Below are 14234 nucleotides of genomic sequence, written 5' to 3'. Positions count from 1 at the left end.
GGGGTCCCAGGGGAAATGGAGTCAGTTCCTAGGGATAGGACAGGAGCCTCATTGTTAGTGGCGGGGAGCACCAGGGCTTCTCCAAGCAGACAGCTGCAGGAGAAATAAGAGCTAGCTCTTCAGCATCTGTCAGTTCTAGGGAGCTTTCACTGGGGACCTGGGTCTCAGCTGGAGCACTTCTCTTCCTCCAAGAGGGGTTTTCCCTGAGTCCAAGTCTGGGTGCTTCATGGCAGGAGATGAACTTCCAGTGCATCGACCTTTTGCACCAACTGTCCTAATGACCATTAGGGGCATTGGGAGTAGAGACAGTGAGTCAGGGTCTCCCGATCTGTCCCCACTCTATGACCCCTGAACTGACTCTGCAGCACTTCCTGTGCTGCGTCACAATCCTTCCTTTCCTCCTAGAGAGCAGATGGAAACCTCTCTCTCTCTCCTTACCTACCCACTATGTAGTCCTTTAGATTAGAGATAGGTCTTTCCTTTCTAAGTGTATTTAACCAATAAATATTTAGTGTTTAGTCATACAAGGAACTCCATGTGTTTTCTCTAAACAGCTGCAATATCCAAACCATCCTCTGCTACCTCCTCTGTAACTGGAGTGTGTGCTCATTCCTTAGTGCTCTGCTGTTTTACCTATTGTGGGTAAAAATCAACAACCTCTAACAGTTTGCACAACAGCTGGGTTGTGTGTCAAGCTTCGAGATGAACAATCTGGAGGAGGGAAGCAGAAGGAGAGATGGCAGGGAGGCAGGGAGCTTCCCAGAGTAATTCATCCTTAAAGGGATTGATAGGAGTGAGGCAGCTCAAATATCTTTCTGCGGATTAAATTACTTCCTGTCATGGGTAATTGGCACTGTAAGAACTGCAACAAGTTTTCCTTTCTCTTTCCCCGAAACAGTGACAAATTGTGCATTTTGCTGCCGGTGGTGGTGGTCGTGGTGGTGGGGGTTGGTGTTGGAAATAGAACTCCTGTGATCGTTCTTTCATAACCACTTTATATCCCCACACTCCCTACTCCCTGCCTTTTCTTTCCCATCCAATCAGCCCTAGCCCACCAGATCCCTCTGGGAAGCCCTCAGGCAAGAGATGAGTGTGTGCCCTCTCTCCTGGGCGTTTTCCAGATTACACACTGTAACGTACTCACACCACATCTGCTAAGTGCCCCTCCAGATTGCCTGTGTTTCCACATCAGTGTTGCTCTGTTGTCAGCAGGATGCGTTTACATTTCCCATGCCTTAATTCAAATTTTAATGATGTGTTTTTGCCCTACAGTCTTGTAAATGCACTGAAGGAAAGTAGCTGTATTTTTTCATTGTAGGAAGCCTTGCCCCGCATTTTATTCGTGGTAGCGTTTTGCAGTGTGGACAGTTCTCTCCCCCCCCCCTTGCTTCCTCCATCCCCTCGCCTCAGGGAGGGAAACAGGCAGGGAGAAATCTTGGCTTTCCCCTCCTTTCCTCCCACAGATCCCAAACCCCACACTTCCCTCCTCCTCCGCTTGCTTCCAATATAACTGGAGCTTCTCAACACAAAAGGGAAGGGAGGAGATCAAAGGGTTTTATTAATTGATTAATTATTATTATTATTTTATTTTTCCACCAGGGTTCTTTTATACATTCCTCTTTTAATTTGCTACTTTGGCCAGAGACTCATATTAGTGCAGCTGAGCAGATTTCCAAACCCAACCCTTTCTTGTGCACTTTTTACTGAAGAGAAAGCCCATTAAACAAAATCATTTACTTCTGTGCAATCCCACTTGCTTAAGAGCTTCTCTATCTCTTACAACTTTTTAAAAGGCAGTCAAGACACATTTATTCCCTCAGGCTTTTAATGAGACACTGTATGATTATTTTTAACGTTGATGGGTTTTAACATTGTTTTAAATTGTTGCAATGTTTTAATCTTTTTATTTGTTGTAAACTGCCCCGAGACTTGCGTTTTGGGCAGTATACGAACATGTTAAATAAATACATAACAAATACTACAGGGCAAAGGGCAGGGAGAGAGAGAACAGTCACTTACTTAAAAGGAAGCCCATTGAACTGAATCATGATTCATTTGCTTCTGTGCAATCCCACAACCCTCACTGGAGGAGAACTCCCCTCCCCTCTGCCTCTTCCCTCCCATTTATTTATTTATTTATTTGTCTGGAGGCACACCACCATCCTCCCTCCTCAGGAGAAGGCCCGGCAGGAGGGAAGCAGCAAAGGCGATGGCAGAGAGGAGAAAGCTGCAAGGCTCTCCCGGCCCTGGAGAGCCTTGTCCTTTCCTTAGGGCGGGACAAATTGGTGTGATTTAGAGGCATTTAGAGGCATCTTGCCTCTGAGGCTGGAGGTCCACACCCTGCCTCTAATGCTGCAAGTGTGTGTGTGTGTGGGGGGGTGGTATTCAGGATTTAGATTCTCCCAGGTTGCTGAGTCGACACTGACTGACAGCACTTAATTAATCAATAAATCAATTAAACCTCAACCAGATTTCTCTTTCAATGTCAGCATTTCCCCTTTACAATACTGCATCTCGAGATGCAATTTTTCTATCCATGAAAGAAGAGAACCTGCCATCTCCCATGAGCCCCTTCCTTGCCACACTGCTCACACAAGAAGACCATTCAGACAAGCACTTATTTGTGCAGTCATGCTTCCCTTAGTTCCACTGTTCTTTGGGCATGCAAGAGACAAGCAAGCAGAAGGCTCTTCTTTCTGCAGTTGTATCCGTGAATAATAATACCCCTTCACACATATATACATTTGTAGTGCATTTTGACATGTTTGAATGCTTCACACATACATTACCTGATGATTCTTGTAATAGCCAGTTAAAGCAGGCGAGTTTTGCTTCAGCCTAAATATATACTTGAGCCTACCAGGAAAGAGAAGCGAGGCTGACAAAGCCACAGCGTCCTACCTGTCAATTTGTGGCCTGCAGAGAGGCTTGCTGCTTGCAGAAAACCCCCTTGATGATTTCCCACAGTGCAAGAAAACCCTGCAAGTGTGAAATCAGATCTTCTGATTTGCTAACTGCTTAAGTTTGAATATTTAACACTAATGTTAGTGTTAAACAAGCCAGGCGTTCTTGCATGCAGATGAGCAATTCTGTACATGTTCATTTTATTTATTTGGATACATACATTTAGAATGTATTGTACTAAAGCTAGTACAAAAAACCAAAAGCATATACTGTAGCAAAGACAAAGAGAACGATACAAATGTTTACAATATATACAATAATTATACATGCACATATATTAAAAATATATCTGAGGTTCCCACCTGACTGGGTTCGCACATTCATGCTAATATTGCTACTGTCATGTTTTATGGTTGTTTCCTTCATATACACACAAGGGAACCTTATTTGGATTCAACTAAAGGTTTATTCAACAACTCCATTTTCTCCTTTCCCTCCCTTTTCCTTTCCAACTTCTCCCTCATCCTCTCTATAGGATCCCCCTTGGCACAAATGTCCAAAGAAACAAACTGCGAAAGATAACTGGATAGGATACAACATTTCAGTAACCCCCATTAAGTCTAGATTCAAATGAAAGCTAGATGGGTCAGTGAGGCCAGTATAAGACAGTTTTACTTGCTGAAGAGAGAAACAAAAATGGATTTGTGTCCTATGCCTCTGATTATGAAACCAGACAGGGAAAAGAAACTTGAGGTCAAGAGGAATTCTCAGCCTCGGGCCTTTGTAATTCTGTTTCTTTCATCATGGTGGTCAGGGAGAGACCTCAGAGGAGACGCCAGAGAAATAAGAACAGAGGGAGAGCAGGGCTGGGCACTAATTCACAACCACCAAACATGGATTTCATCTCCATTTACGATCATGAGTCCCATTCCAGTGTAACAGACCACATGGAGTTAATAAGTGACGGTGTTAATGCAGACTTATGCAAAATATATATGATCAGGAGGAGAAACTTTACTTCTCAGGCTGGCTTGGCAGGCAGGGAAGAATGACAGTTAGTGGCCATTGGAGTTCAGAGGGAGAATGGAGTGTAATGTCAGTTTTATATGGACTATGGCTTATCAGAAAGAGTCTGAATTGATGCATTGTTTCAGAAGCATTCCTACTAAACAAAGCTAGGAAATACGCCTTTGACAAGCATTTTAAGAGGAACTTGTCTGGAAACTCCTGGTCTCTCAGTGAAGTCTAGCCATTATCTTCTTACAGCCCATATGTCCCGATCAAAGACCTGACAATTTAGAAAGAAGAACTTTACAAAACAGGGAAGTAAAAACAGGGAAGTTTTTAAAAGAAAGCATAGCCCTGTTCTCATTCCAGCTTTGATGTTTAATCTCATGATGTGCTTTAGGGAACCAAAACTGATGTGTACATTTGTGTGTATAGTTTCCCTGGAAATCTCCAAGTTCTTCCTTAACATTGAGGTCATTCTCATGACCAGCCCTATCTGGATAGGAGAGGGCAAACCCAGGTAGGACTGGTGGTGAGAAGCCCCAGAGCTGCTCCCGATTCTGCTGCTTCCAGTATAGGAAGCTGCCTTATACCAAGTCAGACCCTTGGTCCATCTAGCTCAGTATTGTCTTCACAGACTGGCAGCAGCTTCTCCAAGGTTGCAGGCAGGAGTCTCTCTCAGCCCTGTCTGGGAGATGTTGCCAGGGAGGGGATTTGGAACCTTCTGCTAGCAATCAAGCAGATGTTCTTCCCAGAGTGGCCCCAACCCCAAAGGGAATATCTTCCAGTGCTACCACATGTACTCTCCCATCCAAATATAAACTAGGGCAGACCCTGCTTAGCAAAGGGGACCATGCTTGCTACCATAATATCAGCCCCCCCCCCCAGCCCTTTAATGATTTTTCAGGCTTTTATGTCCTCATGCTTCTGGTGCTATTTCTACTATTTTTAGTATTAATATGCACCTTAAGTACCATTCTATATGGGTGGTTCTATGAACTCGCCCTTAGCATCAGTTCAAATCCTTATCATATCTGAATTCCCCCATCCTTCTAACCAGCTCAGGACAGCATATGGGGAGTTAACATAAGAACTGCCCTGCTGGATCAGGCCCAAGGAGGACCATCTAGTCCAACATCCTGTTCCCCACAGTGGCCCACCAGCTGCCTCTGGGAAGCCCATCCACAGGAGATGAAGGCATGTCTTCTCTCCTGATGTTGCTCCCCTGCAACTGGTATTCAGCAGTATCTGGCCTCTGAGGCTGGAGGTGACCCACTGCCACCAAACTAGTAGCCATTGATAGACCTGTCCTCCATGAATTTGCCTAAGCCTCTTTTAAAGCCATCCAAGCTGGTGGCCGAAACCACATCCCATGGCAGATAATTCCATAGATTAATTCTGCACTGTGTGAAAAAAGTGCTTCCTTTCGTTGGTCCTAAATTTCCTGGCCATCAGTTTCCTGTGATGACCCCTGATTCCAGTGTTGTAAGAGAGGGAGAAAGATTTCTGTCCACTCTCTTTACTCCATGCATCATTTTATACACCTCTATCATGTCTCCTCCTAGTTGCCTCTTTTTCAAGGTAAAGAGTCCCAGGTGCTGTTGCCTTGCCTCAAAAGGAAGGTGCTCCAGGCCCCTGATCTTCTTGGTTGCTCTCTTCTTCATCTCCTCCAGTTCTTTACACCTTATAGCAACTAAGTGAGGCAAAATAGACTGAGAGGCAGGAACTTGTCCAAAGGTTCCCCATGAACTTTCTGGTCAGTATCCTGAGCTGAGCAAAGAGGTACCTTTTTAAAAGTGGTGATCGTCTTTATTGAACAAGAGGAGAGCAACTGGCCATGTCCATCCCCAGCACAGCATCCTTCCCAGTGGCTGTTGCTGGTATCTATCTTATGTTTCTTTTTAGATCATGAGCTCTTTGGGGACAGGGAGTCTATCTATCTATCTATCTATCACTTTTGAAACCTTTGTTGGAAAGTGGTATATAAATATTTGTAGTAGTAGTAGTCATCAACTACACCATACTGAGCCCTGGCAGTACAACAGGGGGTGGGATTAAGTCCCAATAATCCTTGGCTCCACTGCTGGAATCTCACCTTTACGTGATCTGTTCAGAATGACAAGCGGGTGTCTGGAGCATGGCATAGATGGTGGGAGGCTTCTGTTCAAGGCATGGATAAAGATGGTCAGGAACCTTAAATGACATATTCACAGGAAAGAGGAAAATGAGGTCTCTTTTTATATTATTAAAAATAGCTGTGCTATAAAATCAGACTGCCCCAAGATGACCCAAATGGCCTACCAAGAAAAGTTTGACTTGCTACATCACACAGATTTGCACCTGTGCTTCTTTTATTCTGATTTTGCTAGTCATTGGGGAAGAATCAGAAGCCCTGCTGCTCTCTGAAATACCACCCCCAAACCCTGTAGATTTGTCTCAGCTCCTGAGATTTCATGAAGCATTGTCCACCACATACCTTCAAGCCTATCTCCACCTTCATAAGGACTAGAAAATTTCATCAGGACTGCAGCGTGAGGGGAAAGGATTAGATGCCTCCTCTTGCACACTGCAGTCACAATCCTGACCAGGGACTGAGTGCTGCCATTTTTGTTATAAAAGAAAAAGGAAGGAAAGGCAGCCCAGATAATGCATTTAGCAGCACATCTGGTTTGAAGCCTTATTTCTGTTGGGGCTCTGACAGGTCCCAGGAAGAGCCATTTGCAAAAGAAAAACATAATAAATCATTATGAGTCAGAGATATCCAGTTAGTGCTACAGTACATGGTGATATGGGAAAGATCTGCACTTTATAGCCATTGCCATAAAGTACTTTGCCTTTGGAAATATTGTGGGGACAGAGCCTGAGAGGGCCTTCCTCCACTGGTGGTTGCACTCACACATGCAATACACTGCAGTGGCTGTTCAGTATTTGAATGTTCTCTAGAGTCCTTAGAAAGAAAGATCCATTGATATTCTTTTGGTCTTCCGCTTATGAGGCCCACACCCCAATTTGGAATTTCTTCCCACTCTTAGGGCCAACCTAGACATGCATGCTATAGGCATGTTCCACACCAGACGCACCTGGGAATGCAGAGTGGAAGAATTAACTCTGCCTCCTCGTATGGACCATTTCCCCCACAAAGTGGCAGTTTCCTCCAACAGCTGCGTTGTGGGCAGATCAGTATTTCTGGGGAGGGGACTTCAGCAGGAAAACTGCACACATTTGTGTACATATCTCTGACTCGTAGGCCTCACACCCTGAGCTTGCTCCAAGTCTTTTATAGTTAGTAGCAGTAGGATCAGGATTGCAAAGTCAAAAGTCGTAATAGAGCCATGTGATCCTTGAAAGCACCTGGCAGGGATCACATAGGATCTGTACAGTATTTGTTGGAACAAAGTGAAGGCAATAATGAGGGCTGAAATGGCAGGTGAGCCCAGAATGCAAGATAATACCAGCAGCTGGCAGATGGTAGGAGGTCTTTTGTGTTCTATTCAAACATTATTATTTTACTATGCACACACAGTTAGCGGGTAGAAACTACATATTGATGTGCCTGGCCATCTGTCTGTGCTATAAACAAATATATTACTCCCGGACTTTGCAGAGGATGCTAGAAGTTACCTCAGCCTAGACAGGCATGCAAATGCGGGTCTGCTCATGCTTTTCAGCACTTTGCATTGCTTATTTTCACATCTAGCAGCATTCCTTGTTTCTTGCCCTTTTGTTTCATGGTAGTTCCCCACACCAGGAGAATACCTGGACCACACACATTCACACTCAGTTGGTCTGCTGAGATCTAATGTTTAAATTTCAAGATGCCTTATTCTCTGAAGAAGAAAAGTAACTGCTAACATCAGTTTCAGTTCTCTTCTTCTTTTTAAATAAAAACCAAATAAGACTACTTGGTCTTCAAAGATCCACAAATGAAAAACCAGACATTGTGGCACCAACATGATCCAGGAAAACAAACAGTCATCAAGTAATTGAAACTTATCCTCCTTTGCCCTCCCCTTTTCTTTCCTCCCAAACGCAGTTGTCATAGTCCCTCCGCCCCTTTCCTCAATATAGTGCAGTGAAATAGAAATGAAGAAGAGGGGAAACATTATTTCATTTCCCTGCCATTTTCTGCAGTTGGTGTGTGTGTGGTTGCATTGACCACAAGCTCACAAAAAGAATGGAGGAAGTACAGTTAGCACCTCCTCTCCAGGCCTGATAGCATTTACTTTTTGAAAAATGAAGCAAAGACAGTCATTAATATAATATTTATTTCTGTCATGATCCCTACCTTGAGGAGCAAGTCTTATCCCAAAGAGGCGGGGCCAGGACTATATTCCACCCGAGAGACCGAACCAGAGCCTAAGGAATCGTGGAACTGGAGTTTCCAGAAACGGCATCCCTAGAGCCTTAGCCAGCCCCACCAACACCTTTGCACCTCCCAGTATCTGCACATGAGTGCTGGCAACAGGCTAGGCAGGATCAGGCAAGAAGACTGCCCCTTTAAGGCTTCCACTTTTCAGGCATGGAGATGGAGCCCTGGATGGCAGTCTGAGCTCAGAGGTATTTAAGAGCTCAGTCTATAGTGATGTTGGAGCAACTTCTCACTGGGAGCTATCTGTGGTGCTGCAACCCAACTTGGTTGTGGGCTCTACAGGACAAAACAATGTCCTATCAAGTTCTAAGCTGCCTAGGACCGAGGCAGCTCCTGTATGAACCTGCCATTCACTGTGAGAATTACCTGAGCCCCTGCTTTGGGTGTCCCCACTTTCAGATATTAGGTAGGCAGTGACGGGGGACCATCTTTTCCATGATGGCACATGGATTGCCCAAAGGGGCTAAAGAGAGAGACACAGGAGTCACTAGCAAGAGCCACTGGGAAAGATGCTGTGCTATGCTGTGCTGAACAAGGACAATTGCTTCCCCCGATAAACACTGCGGAAGATAATCTCACCTGGTCGTCCCCTCCTTCTGGGGGATTCCTCTTTTTTGAGATCTCTGCATACTGAAGGTTGGGAGAGTTCGCCTCCTTTGGCATTGTAGAGATAACAGCTGAGGAGCATGACATGGAACACATTATTCCACATCGCCTTGACCTAATCTGCCTCTTCTTCAAAAAGAAAAGGAAGGAAAGGGCATATTGTGCAGCACCAGCTGAAAGGGGCAGAAGATGAACATATGAAGCATTTCCTACCTCTCTTGTCTGGCCTTTTCCTTTTCATCCATATCCCAATAAACACACTCACTATAATTCCGATTAGAGCCAACAGGACAAGGATCCACCACCACCACATCTGTCCAGCTCCTCCTGCAATAATATACTCTTGAAAGATGCTGTTACAACAGCAACCACACTTATCCCTTCCCGCAGCTAATGGCTTTAATTTGCACATATATTATGCTTTTCTTAGCAGTGAATTGATCAAATTTTCTCATTCATTTATGTCTTATGTGAATAATATATATAACGTTGCCTCTATTTGATCCCCTCTAGCTGTTCAGCACATGTGTAGGGATAGCTGAGAAAGGGGAGGGCAAATGTCCTTGAGCCACAGGGTGGGGGGCATGAGGGTGCCCTCACCACCTCCCCCTACTCCATTATCCCACCTCTCCCCACCGCTCACTGCATGTTCCTCCAGCACCAGCCATGCCCCCTACATCAGTGTGGCTGGCATGGTGGTGGGGGAAACACAGTGGCAGGCTGTGTGTGGGTAATATGCCACCACCCAGCTCGTTCTGAACCTACTGTTCAATCACTGTCTACAGAGCATATTTGCTGATGGGGCCGGAATTCATCACCAGCTCTTCCGATGGCCAAAGAAACCCCCTTCCACAATCTCCCCAGAAGACAGAGGGCCTTGCTAAGCAGGACAGACTTTGGCTTGGATCCAGATCAATAAACCCATGTGCAAATGATTAACTACTCCACTTAACTGAGAATCCCTATGTTTCCACTGTTGCTCTCTTATCAGGATGAAAGGAGCCGTTTAGATAAGGGGGGGAAGATTAAGAAAAAGAAACAAAGAGACAGTGTGAGATAAAAGGAAACAGTACCCTAAGTCAGTTTTGGCCGTTGGTAAACCATGTACTCAGAAACTGCCCCTTCCTGTTTGGGAGCAGGCAATCTAATCTTTTGAAAAATAGATTCTCCCCCACGCCAACCCTTAAGTCAAACCCTACTCTCAATTCCTAACTCAAATGGTGGGGCGGAACTATAACAGGGCAAGGGGAGACAATTGTCTGGGGGCCCACCGCCTTAGGGCCCCCCCAGTGGCAAGTCACATGACTGACTCCCCCAGCCGCGCACCCACCCCCCGGCTTCCTTCAGTTGTATTCATCCTCCAAAATTGATGTGAGTGTTAAGACCTGGAGCTACCAGAACAGCATGTCTTTCTCTAGTACCATTAAATGGCTTGCATCGTCCACATTTTACAAAACCTTTTCAAAAATAATTTAGGATGATGTTCTATTGTGGTACATAGGATTACTATGCTTTTTGTTCCTACTATTCAGCCTCATTTAAGATTTCTTTACTTGATGAGCTGAGCTTCAGTGAGGGGGGGAGCATTTTAAAATGTTGTCTCTGGGCCCACTCCAACCTTGCTATGCCCCTGCCTGTGGGAAAATGACCTCCAGTTCATTTTGACTAATTTCTGCTTCATTGTAAATAAAGTAATTTATATAAGGCTGAAAAATTGCTTCTTTGGGAGACATTCAAATTAGGACACAGGTGCAAAGAAACAACGGACGGGAAGGGAAACAGCAGCATCACCGGACATTAGCAAACTTTGTCTTCCCAGAGGCTGCCTTTCTCTTTCTATGTTTCATCTTCTTAAAATTGCCCCATGTGTAGACTAATCCTCTTCTCAAAATCATTTAATCCAGCCAGCCATAAAAACTAGTCTGCTGACCAGTCACTGCTCTGGAGTCAACTCACGCTGTTTTATTCAGCAGGAGAGGCTCCTTGCCTCCTTCCCCCAGATTCTGCTCTGAAATCTCTATGAAATTTATATGAAAACAGGAAGCTATTCATGCTCAATCAGGGAGTCACCCAGAATGGGAAAGCCTTTCCTAGACCAGCTCCCTGAGACTCTTTGCACTGGGAATCCTGGTGACTTTGTGCATGAAAAGCAGCTACTCTGACGCTCAAGCCATATCCCTCCCCCAATTATTCCTGCCCCACCTTAACATTATCAGAACAAGAGCAGATATATTTGGTTGTGTTAAGTTATACCAGATTTTGAAAATGGGTGCTTGACATTTTCAAGATCGAGGAGCAAGAGACTTGCTGTAAAAGTAATTATTACATCTGATCCAGTATTTAAGATCCTTGAAATATTCACTAGTCCTTTTGACGTGTGTTCTAATAAATAATGTGGAAGTGTTGGGGGACAATAAATTGCTCACCTTGATTTTCAGCTTCATTTGGGCAGATGCTGAGCAAATCGAATGAGATGCTCTTTTGATCAGCAGGATTGCTGACCAAGCAGGTGAAGGTGGAGTCTGAGTTGCTGGGCTGCCAGAGCAAATGGAGATCTGTGCCACTGGCAGAAACCCGGTACCAGTCAGAAATTCCTTCCAAAGTACCAAGTGGGTTCCCTCTTTTCCAGGAGATTTTGAAGTCCCCCTTTCCAGGCGGCACCTGACACTTCAGGGTCACATTGCATCCAGCTGAAGCATTAGAGATTAGATGGTGGGATATCTTTGGTTCTGGAACTGGCTCTATTGAAAAGGAATGAAAATTGCATGAAGCCATGAACCTTCCTTCCCCACTCCCACCTACTCTCAGTAGTTAAGTGCATAGGAAGAATGGTGCTGATCTCATTCCGTAGTTTCAGGGTGACACAGAAGATGCATGAAAAGTAACTTACTGTGAACCGTGAGATTGAATGTATAGTCTTCATTCACTGCCGTATCAAACCTTGCATGAGCCCTGTATATTCCACTGTCATCCAACACCAGGTCTTTAATGCGTAGTGTGGTCACATTAAGCCGTTCCAGCCTCTTCCCAAATCTGTCACTGGGATTAGGCCTCTCCATGTCCCCATCTCTGAATTCAGCAATCACAAATGCCACATTGCTTTTGTTTTGAAATCCCCATTCAGTTCTCACCACTTTCTTTGCTGAGGAGATATGGAGCAAAGCTGTTCCTCCCAGGACCCCATTCACCGCATAGGGGGAAGGATTTTGCAATGGATTACATATAGTGCCTATTTAAAACACAGAAAAGAAATGAAAGAGACAAAACAGAAAAGGACAAGAGAGAGAACAACTGAGCCACATTATCATATTATTTTTACATCTGAAAGATTGGACTGGTCAGAATGACTTCTATATCAGAAGAACAAACTGTCAATTTTTTTTCTTAAGCTCAACAGTTAAGATTTCAATTCTGTCTTTCTTTTATGTAATCCTCCCTTGTTTGCTGGGCAGTTTATCTTCTTTTATGTCATTTTCAGCTTGTTTAGGGCCATAGAATGATCTATTAAGAAAAATAGGGGCTGTCCCTAGTGGAGTGCGGGACTCAGAGAGAAACAGCGCCAGGACCTCAGGGCAATTCTCAGTCTGTCTGTCTTTGCTCAACCCTATGTAGACTTACTATCATTTTTACAACTGCCTCCCTCGCAAAGCACAACAAATACAGCTGTTATCTAAAGTTGGTTTTCTTTTATATTTCTGCAAAAAATGGAAATTTAAAAGGCTAGACAATTGTCAACCATGTACGCATTTCGTTAGTTATGTTACTCCATAAGACATCATAATTAATTTTCACTATCTCCTCTAAATTTCTCAAAATATATACTCCCAAATGTTTTAGTTTTGTTTGTCCAATTTAAATTCAACAATTGTGCGCATTAATTAGCTTTACATCTCTAATATATAAGTATTGAATAATTCTGTCTTTGTTTTATTTCTATTGTATCCCAAAATTCACCCACTTCTTTCTGTTATATTTAATACATATGAGAAGGAAGACTTTAAATTTGTCCATGAGCAGAGTATCAGCATATAAGCCAATCTTAAATTCATGCTGTCCAATTTAAAATCTTGAATCTCAAACTTCTCTAGACATGGGCGAGGATATTTTCCAACCCCTGTCACCTCCCCCACTGGGCCCCCACCCGATTATTCTTTACCTGGAGGGGAGGGGAATGCTCAACAGAAATGCTTAAATTCATGCTGTTCTATTTCAACCCCTTGAAGTAGACCTTAGTAGAATTGCTAAAGGCCCAGGCCAGAATGCAATGCAAGCAAGAAAGCAGATGGTTCTAAACAGTTTTATTTTCTCCAAATTACATGCACAAATCCATTAATCAACATTCACCTTGTCTCTCCTCTTTCAATAGCTTCTTTATCAGTTCAGTGATTAATTTATGCTTGGGTTGCTTCCTATCTACACATCCTACAAAATCTGAAGAGTAACAAAATAATGGAAAGCCCAAGCAGTGACCACTCCCTGTGGCAATGACAATGGTAGATTTCTCTGCTTCACCCAAACACTTTACACTTGAAAATACCCATTTCAGTCTCTTTGCTGGCAGCAAAGCAAGCTTAGCTTTCTGTGCATCAAATCAAATGGTTAGCAAGCATTGAAGGACTCACCACGGAAAGTGCAGACTAATGTTCCAAACAGAAGAGTGATCTTGAGATACTGCGAGGTCATTTCACAATCACAACCATCTCTATCTCCTATGCGTAGAAGTTTTCCTAAATATCCAGACGCCTTTGTTGATCACCGCTAGTTTATACAAAAGAGGGTATATCTGGAACTGGGTTAATCAGATCAGAAATGTGCTTCTAACTTCCCCCTCCAAATAAGTGACTTTGCAAACACAATGTAGCTGTGGGATATCCTAGTCCCACCCATATATCCTAGTCCCTGCCCACTTCTCATGTGCTGCAACCACATTAAGAAGTAGAACGCTCCAGACACTGGAGCTGCAGCCTATGTGCATTTCACATTCTCCTCCCTAGAAGGAAAACCCTTTCTCTTAAACTGTCCGAAGAATGGTTGTGGAGACAGTAAAGCATACTGAAAGGGGCTCTTATTACCATTTCATGGGGCTATTCTCATGAGCAGCGAAAATTGGGCTAGGAGAGCCTAGCCTGATTTTTGCTGCTCGTGTAAACCACCGGGCTCGTAGGTGAGCCCGGTGACTTACTTTTGTAGCCCTCCCTCCAAGCCCAGTGAGTGCTCAGCAAACCTGGGCTTCCCAATCATGAGTAGCCGTGGCTACTGATCGTGAGACCCGGCTCCATGTCTTCCAGGGCTGAATTCTGGCACCAGCAACAGATTCTGAAGCTGCCCTGGTGACTCTTGCTAAAGG

The 14234-nt window shown here is 44.2% G+C and overlaps 1 protein-coding gene and 1 long non-coding RNA gene across 7 annotated transcripts in view; one reads left to right on the top strand and one right to left on the bottom strand.

Annotated features, from left to right (window-relative positions):
* Nucleotides 1-14234, top strand: part of LOC128337167 (uncharacterized) — a 67949-nt gene that overhangs the window by 12988 nt on the left and 40727 nt on the right. The window lies entirely within an intron of this gene.
* On the bottom strand, nucleotides 3077-13751 carry LOC128337159 (SLAM family member 9-like). 5 transcript variants are annotated; one of them, XM_053277849.1, is made up of 7 exons: nucleotides 13510-13750; nucleotides 11778-12116; nucleotides 11314-11628; nucleotides 9101-9214; nucleotides 8861-8958; nucleotides 6008-6105; nucleotides 3077-4192 (listed from the first exon to the last, which is right to left on the bottom strand). In XM_053277849.1, the coding sequence occupies exons 1-6, from the start codon at nucleotides 13568-13570 to the stop codon at nucleotides 6010-6012; spliced, it is 1023 nt and encodes a 340-aa protein (XP_053133824.1). In that variant the 5' UTR covers nucleotides 13571-13750; the 3' UTR covers nucleotides 3077-4192; nucleotides 6008-6009. The 5 variants fall into 5 exon arrangements, with proteins under 5 accessions (XP_053133824.1, XP_053133825.1, XP_053133826.1 ...); XM_053277850.1 differs by lacking the exon at nucleotides 9101-9214 and having other exon boundaries at nucleotides 8861-9060; XM_053277851.1 differs by lacking the exon at nucleotides 9101-9214.

The sequence above is a fragment of the Hemicordylus capensis genome, chromosome 14 (assembly GCF_027244095.1).
Source record: "Hemicordylus capensis ecotype Gifberg chromosome 14, rHemCap1.1.pri, whole genome shotgun sequence".
NCBI lineage: Eukaryota > Metazoa > Chordata > Lepidosauria > Squamata > Cordylidae > Hemicordylus > Hemicordylus capensis.
Note: the sequence above shows the minus strand (reverse complement) of the source record. Positions and strands in the feature narration are given on the sequence as shown.